Below are 12,119 nucleotides of genomic sequence, written 5' to 3'. Positions count from 1 at the left end.
GAAAAAATTGGTGTGAAATATGACATAACAAATATTTTTGTCCTTTATCTTTTTAGGTAAAAAAGGCATTTTTTGCCTTGGTGGCCAATGGAGTCCGAGCTGCCCCTCTGTGGGAGACTAAGAAACAGAGTTTTGTGGGTGAGTATGTTCTGATAATGAATGCAAAATCCGGCACTGTTTGATATGAGTGGCAAGGACACATTTATATAGTACAAGCAGCTGATTGTTGACAGTAGAAGTTGTTATAAGTATTGAAATTCTTCGTACCCTTTGGTTACCGTCATCTTATCAGTTTCCAAGAGCATTTTCCTTGTCTGCGGCTTCTTAAACCAAGGCTTGTAAGTGGAGCTGCTCTTTGGCAGACTCTCTGGAGTGAAACATATACGTCCAGATCTCTGTGGCCTAGTAGAGATTCAGATTGGAGATGATCCTTCCTGTCACCCTCTACAGCACTCAGCAGTCCTCTGATACATAGTCTTATCTATTACCATGACAAAACCGGCTCAAAATAGAAGCTTGTGCTGACCAGAGTCGCTGCATTTGCCTCAGGCTCCACTACAAGTGGAGTAATGATTTCTGTAAATTAAGCAAAATTAGCTGTCTGGGGGAAACTTTCAGAACTTTACAAAAATAATGTGGTGGAAATGGCACAACCAGTCAGTGTGAAATTAAAGGGATAGTTCACCCAAAAATGAAAATTCTGTTATTAATTACTCACCCTCATGTCGTTCCAAACCCGTAAAACCTTCGTTCATTTTCGGAACACAAATTAAGATTATTTTTGATGAATTCCGAGAGCTTTCTGACCCTCCCGTAGACGGCAAGGAGCCTAACATGATCAAGGTCCAGAAACGTAGCAAGGACATCGTTAAAATAATCAATGTGACATCAGTAGTTCGACTGTAATTTTATGAAGCTATGAGAATAACAAAAATAAAGACTTGATTCAACAATTCGTCTCCTCTGCGTCACCCTGGCGGCATTTTGGAGATTATCACATATGTAAACAACGTATGCAACGTATGTACGCAAATACGTTGTTACGCTTTGATCTAAACTTAAACAATGTATTCTTTGCGCATTACAGTTGAACCAGTAATGAACCATAACAATGTCCTTTTACGTTTCTGGACCTTGATCTTGTTAGGAACCTTGCCGTCTACGGGAGGGTCAGAGAGCTCACGGAATTCATCAAATATCTTAATTTGTGTTCCGAAGATGAATGAAGGTCTTACGGGTTTGGAATGACATGAGTGTGAGTAATTAATGACAGAATTTTCATTTTTGGGTGAACTATCCCTTTAAAGACTATCCCATTAATATATGGAGTCAGAAGGGTTTTTGAAATGCGTCTTATGTGCACCAAGGCTGCATTTATTAGATCCAAAATACAGTAATATTGCGAAATATTATTACAACTTAAAATAATGGTTTTCTATTTTCATATATTTTAAAATGTTATTTATTCCTGTGATGCAAAGCTGAATTTTCAGCATCCTTACTCCAGTCTTCAGTGTCACATGATCCTTCAAGTCATTATAATATGCTGATTTGCTGCTCTATAAAAATGTATTTTTTATTATCAAAACAGATAGATGTGCTGCAAACTGATGCATTTTGTTCAGGATTCTTTGATTAATAGAAAGTTAAAAGAGCAGCATTTATTTAAAATGAAATTTTTATGTAACAATGTGAAAGTCTTCATTGTCACTTTTGATCAATTTAATGCCATCTTGCTTAATAAAAGTATTAATACATTTTTTTCAAAAGTCCGAACATGACGTGTAGAGTGAATTTTGATATCCTGTTGTCTTTTAAAGGAATTATTCACACAGAAATGAAAATTCTGCCATTTACACCGCCTAGTGTAATTTCAACTTAATTTAGACTTAATTTCTTTTGAGAAATGCAAAAGGAGATATTTAGAAAAATGTTTATGCTGCTCTTTTTTATTTTATTTTTTAAAATCTTATAATAGTATAGTTATAATGTATATTAATGCATTTTACTTTAACAATTTTATTAATTGAACTGAAAATCCATCTTCCATCTTATTTATTTTTTTTAAATTAGGAAATTATCATAGAATTTCTATTTTTGTGTGACCTGTCCTTATAAGAGACACTATAATAACAAGAAATAAATGAAAAATAGAGACAAGTCCTTGATTACATCAGCAAGGATGGTAAAATCATTTAGTCCTGATCTAAAAAAAATATTTATAACCCAGATTAAGTGGCTTCACCTTCACCAAACTCGTCCTTTCATTATGAAGGAGTCATGCTGGGATACCCTCTCATCACCAACCACAGAGACTGAATGAGTCACCGGAGAGAAAACTCATGAGCGTCCTGAGAGAGTGACTCATCCACTGAATATCAAATATCTGACTGTAAATAGACATCCTCTGAGGCAGCCGGGGACAGTATCTGTCCTCTCAATAGAGATAATACAATCGTAACCGACAATCTACAGGATACAGTTTTTAACAAGCCCCTGTAAACACTGTGTCACATATCTGATAAATATAATACATTTATAAATGTAATCTCAGCCTCATAAAGCCTCATATTTCCTGCTTTCTGTGAACAGCTGTGGCTGTTTCGGTAGATTTGCTTGTTCTCCCCAGGCTGCTGATCTGTGCTGGTCTACCATAAGCCTCTCAGCATTGATAAAGGGCCGTTTGAGTGTGTCTGAAGTGCTGAGTCACTTACCTTGCTGTAGACTCAGGCCCAAATACAGCACTTATTAAAGAGATAGTTCACTAAAAAATGAAATTCTGTCATCGTTTACTCACCTTCATGTCATTAGTAGGAGTTATTAATGTTAAATGGAGCTGTGTGTGTGTGTTTGTTGGAGGGAAGGGAGAGCAGGTGGAGGTGTGGGTGGTGATATTAATTAGCAGGGTTTTCAAACCTCTCACCTTTGAGAGCTCCGTTAGGAGTCTTTGTCAGCTTCACTCTTAAATCACCACGACGGGTCCAGTACCTGCTTATTAAAAGCTCTTCAGCTGAAAAATATAGAATTTGCAGTTTGAACAGGGGCATGTGATGCTGTTCTGTATATATTCTGTACACTTCCTAGGGATGTCCGATGACTGTTCTTTTGAACTGGTCTTTAGTCAAAATGATTCACTAAACATTTGTGAATCACTTGACTGTATGAACACCTGTTTGGGAGTTAAACGGATGTATAACTAATAAATGAGTTCTTTCTATCAAGTCGAATGATTTGCAAAGCATTTCTGAATCGATCATAAGAACTGCATAAAACTGTTAGGTGACATACTTAAAAAAACATACTTTTTTTCTTATAAATTAAACCAAATGTTTAAATTAAATTCACCAAATATATAATATATAGTTAAATCATATGTGTATAATTTTAAATATAAAATTATTTAATTTTTTGTTAATAAAATTTTGTAAAATTTTATAATAAAAAACAAATATTAAATATTTAAATATGATTAATAACATGTTTATTATTTTCAAATAAAAATATAACAATATTATTAAATAAGCTAAATAAATATTTACTTAAATATATTTAAATTATTTAACACTGTTTCTGATTATGATAGAGCTCTGTAAAATATATTTTGAACTATAAAACTAAAAGGTGGGTGAAATCACAAACGGTATTTCATATAATCAATTGTACAGAAACTTAAGAAAAACACTATTTATAATATATAAATTAAACCAAGTAATTTGTTATTGTTATTAATATTATGTAATGAAATAATAATAATAATACATACAATCATAACTAATATATAAATAAAGAATATACTAAAAATGTATACCTATATTATGAACATAAATTGACAAAATGTAATTGTTATTATTATGTTATCATAATAATTTTATATATCATAATAAATGTCCACAATAAGCTAAAAATAATAAAGAGATAATAACAGTAATATGTAATATTAAGGAAGCAAAATGAACATTTACCTAAATATTTAAAGATGTTACTTTTTTGTCAAATACATTATGATCTTATGAAAGATCTTGCAAGTGTTTAATTGAATGATTTTAATTTCGAAATCAATTTGTTCACCAATTAAACAACTCTAAATAATTCAGCAAGTTTAAAAATAGAGTATATTTTTGTTGCCTGACAGGATCCAGTCCAGGTGCCTGCCACTGCTCATGTCCTGAAGCACCACAGTCCCTCATTTCTCCTCTTGCTGATTAAGACCGAGGCCATAATATGGGCCGGCTTGGCACGAACAGATATAAATATGCCTGCACCCTTCATCACCTTTTAATCAAGAGAGTCATTACGCCGTGGCAGTGTGAGCGTCTCAGAAACTCTCTCTGCTTTCCTCCGGCACTGATTTAGACACAGTGTCCGCTAGTCTGCTGCCAGGCTTTATGTAATGTAGTAAATACTGCCCTCTCAGATAACACTCATCACTCCTGTGGCTCTCCTCTAGGACACTGCAGTGATGCTGACCTACTGTCTCCTCCAGTATCATGTTCATCTGTGTGGATCAAGTCTGTTAAGATTATACATTGAGATCTATTTTGATCTCTTTTAGCTCACGGCTGGCAAAACTCCACATCCCGTAAAAAACCTCCCTGTACAAAGAGCTCCACTGTACTCCGAGAAGGGAAACTGTTATCTGAGACCCCATGTTCTTCCACAGTCTTTTTTCTGGTTTACAGGTGGTCCAAATGAAGACTAAAGAGTTCAGAATCTCTTAAAGTTAATGTGCCTTTCTTGTTTCTCTGCAGGCATGTTAACCATCACAGACTTCATCAACATACTTCACAGATACTACAAATCACCCATGGTATGTAATGCATTCTGTCTGTTATTTATTTTTATTTTTCTAGTTTTCAGAAGAAATGCTGAACTTTTAGGCCAGAAACATACTCTCAATTTCCAACTCCATTGTGTTAAATGTCATATTATTTTTATTTATTAATTTAGTTATTCATAATTTTATTATTATTTAATTTATTTTCTTATTTTTTTTATAACAGAACTTTTTATATGGCATTTCTTATGCTATTTTGTTCTAGTTTTCAGCAGAAATAGTAAACCCCTAGGCCTGAAACATAATCTTGATTTCATGCACCATTGTATTAGGAAATTAAATTAAATTTTATTTTATTTTAAATAATTTAATTTTTATTTGACTTATAAATAAAATTTATTTTATTTATAAAATATATATTATAAAATTTTATTTGATTTATTTTATTTTTGCTTGGTCACCGATAGCGAATGTAGACAGTAGACGTATACAGTAAAAGTGCTGCATTTAGCTTTGCCGGCTGGCAGATGGCTGTTTAAAGCCATGAGCCTTTCCTGAACCTCGCGTCATTTAAAATAACCTACAGCACTCTGCAATTACTGTGTTCAGATCACACTGAGCTCAGGAATCAGGATCAAACGTTCCAGAAACACCTTAGCATCTGTTGTCTTTTGTGCCGATAATTGCTCCTGCAAAGTAATTAAATTGATGTGCATAGCAAATAAATTGCTTATTTTCTCACATCACTACTACTACTACTATTGCTGTAATTTAATATTAACTTTAATTTACAATATGGAGTTGCCTCTTACTATATAATTCACAGCCTCAAATTCGCTGTACAACTTCTCTTCCTGCTCATCAGTATTTATAAGCTCATATCCTTGTTTTTGCATTTTGTTCTTAAATACAGATTCATATGAATTTATGCAAGAGCAAAGAAACCACTAATCACTTTGAGTAAAAGCAACATCCTCTCATCCTTTCACACCCCATCAGTTCTTTTCTGCAGACACAGGAAGTAGTTGAAAATGCTATAAAGCTTCTTCCTGTATTTAGAGGAATAGCACAGCTGTTGCTTAATTATTTATATTCATACGCAAATACAACATACTGACGATAATCTCTGCTAGACTAACACAAAAACCTTCAGATATCATTCTAACATGATGATTTGATGCTTAAGATTTTTTTTATTATTATCAATGTTGAAAACAGTTGTGCTGCTTAATATTTTTGTGGAAACCATCGTACATTTTGTTTCAGGATTCTTTGGTAAATAAAATATTTACTATAATAATACTATATTTACTGAAATGGTAATCTTTTGTGATTATTATAAATGTATTTAGCATCACTTTTGATTATTTAATGCATTCTTTCTGAATAAAAATATAAATTTCTGTAAAAAAAAAAAAGAAAAAAGGACTGAACCCTAAACATTTATGTCTTTTATGTTTTACTTAAAAAGAAAGTGAGCTGCAAAAATAGGTCATGGTTTTGATTTGGCCCACATTTAAATATCAACACCAGTTCAGTATTTAGCAAATTTAGCCTGACCTAATAAACAATCTAGTGAACTATGAAATCAAAAAGATGAACCAGTCCTAACAGAAATGATTTACACCCGGAAGTCTTAAATGTACAACATTCTGTGTAAGTGGATTTCATATCTGCAAAATCTTTATATAGACTTTATATCTACAATAAAGAGTATGTCCCCTTTAAGCACCGTCACATGCTCGCTAGCGCTCTCCTCTCCATTCCTCTCCAGAGCCTCCAAGAAATCGTGAGCTTTAGCATTAACCCATGTTCCTGTCCCATCAGTCTTATCACGCACTGAAAGGTGCACACGCGTATGCAAGCGCTCGTGTCCGCAGTAATCATTAGCTAACATATGGAAGCAGGAGGCTGTGCATCCTCTGATCAGCCGTGCTTTTATGATTAGTCATGTGGGTTTAGACGTTAGCCTCCATCAGCAGTGTAGTGTGGCTCTTTAATTGGTGCTGCTGTGGGAAGCCTGTTGTTTAGGTGATGTGCATCTCACTTTCACTTAGTCAGCGTTAACGCTTCTAAGGGTCGGGACTACACTTCTGCATCACTTTTTACCAGTTCCAGAAATCAGTGCCTAAAGCTGTTCTTGGTTTCTGAACACACACCTGTACCTCGTCTGTCTGAAATTCTCACTACTCAACAGATGCCTATGTCACACTGTGTTGCAGGAAGTTTTTTTTTTTTTTTTTTTAAATAAATAAATTCTTTGGTTTTGGCCTAAAGTGAACATTTAACGTTCACATTGCTCACAGTGGCTCAAGAGTTTATAATATTAAAATAAAATATAGTAATATAGCCAATATTAATATAAAATATGGCCAAAAATATGCACAGAAAACATATTCTGATTCTGTTGCATAAAACTGAATAAAAATAATATATTGATATTTAATGTTAATATATTTTTTTGTCCAATTTTATTGTTTTACTTTCAATAAAAATGTGGTTAATATATTGGCTTGTATTAAATTAAGTTAAATTAAAAAGTCTTACTAAATTATTTTATATTATTGTATTACTGTATTGTATTTTATAGTATTTCATAATAAATGTTTATTGAAAAGCGTTTTTTCCAAGGTTTTGGATTCGGCCCAGAATTTTCATTCCGGTGCATCCCTAATAAAATATGTTCATTTACATAATAATCATCATTGTTATTATTATTATTATTATTATTATTATAAACATTTAAACTTATTATTATAAACATAAATGACAAATTATAATGCAAAAACAATAATAATATTATTATTATAATTATATATTATTATTATTATTATTGTTGTTGTTACTATAAATAAATATGGATTTTCAATAAGTTACGTATAGCTTGTAAGTTACATCATTAAGATTGTTAAATGTATTTTTATATAATAATAATAATTATTATTATTATATAATGATCATAAAAATCATTATTATTATAAAATATAAACCTGTAATTTTTTTTATTAGTATGATGATGTTAATTATTGTTATTATAATAAGTATGGTTTGTTAATAAGTTACATATTGCTATTTTAAGTTAAATCATTTAGATTTTCTTTTTTTTAAGATATAATTTATAAAATAATATCATTGATTACAATAACTTTATTATAATAAAAATATATAAATTATACATATATTTAAATGTAATTCTACTATTACTAACTGCTACTATTACTGCTACTGTACTACTACTACTAATTATTATTATTATTATTATTATTACTATTACTGTATACTGTGAGAATTTTGAGTAACAATCTCTTGTTTTGTTTCAGGTACAAATCTATGAGCTTGAGGAGCATAAAATTGAGACGTGGAGAGGTAAGAAATCCTCACAAGTGGTTCTTTCTAGTGCTTCGTGTTTTGGTTTTTAGATGTTATGTTTCATGTTTCTTTTTCATTGTCTTATTTTTTCTTTTTTTACAACAGAGCTCTATCTACAAGAAACATTTAAGCCTTTAGTGAACATATTTCCAGATGCAAGGTAAGAGCAATTTATTTCTGTGTTAGCATGCATGTCATTTATTGCCTTACAATGGGAAGTCACATGATATAAGGGTGATCTTATACGTATGTTGAAGAGGACATAAGTGTAGTGAACCGCTAGAGTTCCTTTAGTAAAACACAAGCTCTTTCCCTCTCACATATTGCCCTTTTCTGTGTGTATTTTGCTGTTTGCTCATACAGTATTTTCAGTGTATTAAATAATTCAGTGCACGTTGTCTTGAAGGGCAAACCTCTGAATTTCATCAGGGTCGCCCTTCTGTTCCTCAGGCCACCGCAGTGAAATTGACTTTCTCTGTCTCTGTATGTTTTGTCTTTCAGCATATTTGATGCTGTGTATTCACTGATCAAAAACAAGATCCACCGGTTACCCGTCATCGACCCTGTCAGTGGAAATGCACTTTACATTTTGACGCACAAAAGGATCCTGAAATTCCTTCAGCTGTTTGTAAGTCCATCAGTATGTTCTATGTATATCACTGGTGCATTTAGTAAGATTTCAGCTTGCTGTTTTTTGGCGGGGTTTGAGGTTTAACCGATGCTGTAATAAAGCGCACAGTCATTTCCTCCAGAGTGACAAAGAATGAAGAAGGAATTGAATGAATAGGAAGAAAAAGTGCAGAGGAAGGGAGGGGTAGAGCAGATGAAGAGGAAGTGAACAGTCCCTAGATTAATGTCATCAATCTGATCACAATTCCATGGCCTTTTATATACTTAAGCAGCGTAAACAGCTTCCATCTCTCAGGACAAAGTCACAAAGTCATTGAAAGACAGAGGTTAGTTAAAGTCTCAGCAATACAGCTTACATAGAACTGCACTGCAGGGGAAAATAAAATGTACTTTATATACAAAAAAAGTTTCAGAAAGGGCAGACAAACAATATAATTCCTGTAATTACTAAAATTATCCATGTTCTTATGTTGCTTGAATTATAAAATATTCAAAAGCTGACAAAGTAGCTTGTGTTTATGTGTATCAGGTGTGTGAGATGCCAAAGCCCGCCTTTATGAAGCAGACACTGGAGGAGCTGAGCATCGGGACCTACAGCAACATCGCCTTCATCCACCCCGACACACCAATCATCAAAGCACTCAGCATCTTTGTGGAGAGGAGAGTGTCAGCACTGCCTGTGGTGGATGAGTCGGGTATGATTCAAAAGAAAAAAGCCAGATTTTGTGAATTCCAGTACTCATGAAATTACTTATTTAAAACGTTTTTCTTTGTATTTTTGCCTTTTAGGAAAAGTTGTAGATATTTATTCCAAATTTGATGTCATTGTAAGTATATAATGAAATTATTTTATTGTTGAATGTGGAAAACGTTTGACCTGTACTACTACAGACATGCATTATCTTTGTGTTTGTAGAATCTTGCTGCTGAAAAGATGTACAACAACCTGGACATTAGCGTGACACAGGCGCTGATGCACAGGTCACAGTACTTTGAAGGGGTCATGAAGTGCAACAGACTTGAGACAATGGAAACGATAGTAGACCGGATAGTCAAGGCTGAGGTGAGCTTTCCCGTTGTCTTCCTTTCTAGTGTTGTCAAAAGTACCGACCGCGATACCATTCGGTACTGAGATTTTAAAAACGTCCATTTGCCACTAAGATTTGAGTGCTGTTGAGCAGATTCAGATTAAACTGCGCTGATTGGTCATTGTGTTCACGCGCTCAACAGATACATCTGTGATTTGCTTCAATGATCAATTAAGCGTTCGGTTAAGCGATGATCATTGTAGCCAATCACAGATGTATCTATTGAGTGCACGAACACAATGACCAATCAGTTGTCTGTTTAAGAATCTGCTCAAATCTTAGCGGGAAATGCACGTTTTTGAAATTTCAGTACCAAATGGTATCGTGGTTGCTACTTTTGACAACACTATTCCTTTCTGTCTTCTTAAATCTGCAACCTTTTTATTGTGACCAAAAATGGATATGTACTTGGTTTTATTTGTTTTCTTTAGATGCTCTAGTTCACTATTCAGGATGTATGATAGACTAACTCTTTGTAGTATATATTCTGCAACTGCTCTTGCTATTTATAGAGGAACATTTTTTGAGTTGTTCTTGGTAATTTATTCTAGAACAACTGTTTATGATAGGTATTATACATCTGCTCTTGGTAACATTCAACAGTTGCTCTAGCTCTTTATAGAGGATATATTGTAGAGTTGCTCTTGGTGATATACTCTAGAGCAGATCTTGCTAATAGATAGGCAGGTCTTCATAGACTTTTTAGATGTATTCTATAATTTCTGTAGTTCAGAACAGATGAGTTATGCGTGAACTGTAATAGATATTGTGCAAATGTTCTTGCTCTTTATAGAGGAAATTTTTTTTGTGTTGCTCTTAGTAATTTATTCTAGAGCATCTTTTGGACATATATCTGTTCTGGTAACATTTAGCAGGTGCTTAACCTCTTTATAGAAAGTCACCCTTAGTAATAGATATTCTAGAGCAGCACTTGGTATTTTATATAGTGCTTTTGAAAACAGTCGACAGTTGCTCGTTTTTTGTACAGGAAATATTTTAGAATTGCTCTTGGTAATATATTCTAGAGCAGATCTTGCTAATAGAAATTATGCACCAGCTCTTTTTTTATACAGATTTTTAATAGTTGCTCTTGTTCTTTATAGTGGGGATATTCTAGCCTTGCTCTTTGTTACTAGATATACTATAGATGCTCTAGATATATATCTAAGATCTAAATAGATATTCTATAAAAATATTCAACAACTGTTCTTTGTCTTTATAGAGGAAATTGTTGAAGTTACTCTTGGTAATGTATTCTAGAGATAGAAGAGAGATTCTAGATGATGTGAGTAATAGATGCTCTAGAGCTGCTCTCTGGTTATATTCTTGTCACACTTGGTTCTATATATTCTATAGCTGTTCTAATTCACTATAGAAAATATATGCTATAGTGATATAGATGGGTTATTCTAGATCATCTGGGTAACAGATGCTCTAGAGCTTCTCTTAGCCTTTATTGTGATCATATTTTAGTTTGGCTCTTGTTTGTAGATATTCAAAAGCTTCTCTAATTCACTATAGAGGAGATATGCTTGAGTTGTTCTTGGTCTTTGCTTTTGGTTCTATTACTACTTCACTATAGATGGTATATTCTAGATCAACTGGGTAATAGATGCTCTAGAGCTGCTCTTAGTCATTATAGAGGTGCTATTATTGTGTCACTCTTGTTTCTAGATATTATAGAGCTGCTCTAGCTCATTATATATTCTATATCAACTGGGTAATAAGTGCTCTAGAGCTGTTGTTGCAGAGATTTTATTCTTGTCGCTCTTGTTTCTAGATATTATAGACCTGCTCTAGTTCACTATAGATGTGATATTCTAGATTAACTGAGTAAAGTAATAGATGCTCTAGAGCTGCTCTTAGTCATTATAGAGGTGCTATTCTTGTCACTCTTGTTTCTAGATATTATAGAGCTGCTCTAGCTCATTGTAGAGGGTATATTCTAGATCAACTGGGTAATAAATGCTCTAGAGCTGTTATTGCAGAGATGTTATTCTTGTCGCTCTTGTTTCTAGATATTATAGACCTGCTCTAGTTCACTGTAGATGTGATATTCTAGATTAATTGAGTAAAGTAATAGATGCTCTAGAGCTGCTCTTAGTCGTTACAGAGGTGTTATTTTTGACACTCTTGTTTCTAGATATTATAGAGGTGCTCTAGTTCACTGTAGATGGGTATATTCTAGATCAACTGGGTAATAAATGCTCTAGAGCTGTTATTGCAGACATGTTATTCTTGTCGCTCTTGTTTCTAGA

General features: G+C 33.3%; 1 protein-coding gene across 1 annotated transcript in view; it reads left to right on the top strand.

The window, feature by feature from the left end:
- LOC306865190 (5'-AMP-activated protein kinase subunit gamma-1-like) overlaps nucleotides 1–12,119 on the top strand; it is a 39,799-nt gene that overhangs the window by 24,166 nt on the left and 3,514 nt on the right. The window contains exons 5-12 of the mRNA XM_079409654.1: nucleotides 57–138; nucleotides 4,749–4,807; nucleotides 8,095–8,140; nucleotides 8,249–8,303; nucleotides 8,645–8,771; nucleotides 9,303–9,468; nucleotides 9,563–9,600; nucleotides 9,690–9,836. Of these exons, the coding sequence (XP_079265780.1) occupies nucleotides 57–138; nucleotides 4,749–4,807; nucleotides 8,095–8,140; nucleotides 8,249–8,303; nucleotides 8,645–8,771; nucleotides 9,303–9,468; nucleotides 9,563–9,600; nucleotides 9,690–9,836 (720 nt within the window). The remainder of the gene's footprint in view (nucleotides 1–56; nucleotides 139–4,748; nucleotides 4,808–8,094; nucleotides 8,141–8,248; nucleotides 8,304–8,644; nucleotides 8,772–9,302; nucleotides 9,469–9,562; nucleotides 9,601–9,689; nucleotides 9,837–12,119) is intronic.

The sequence above is a fragment of the Barbus barbus genome, assembly GCF_936440315.1.
Source record: "Barbus barbus genome assembly, chromosome: 46".
In the NCBI taxonomy this organism is placed as follows: Eukaryota; Metazoa; Chordata; class Actinopteri; order Cypriniformes; family Cyprinidae; genus Barbus; species Barbus barbus.
This window is presented reverse-complemented; position numbering and strand designations above follow the sequence as displayed.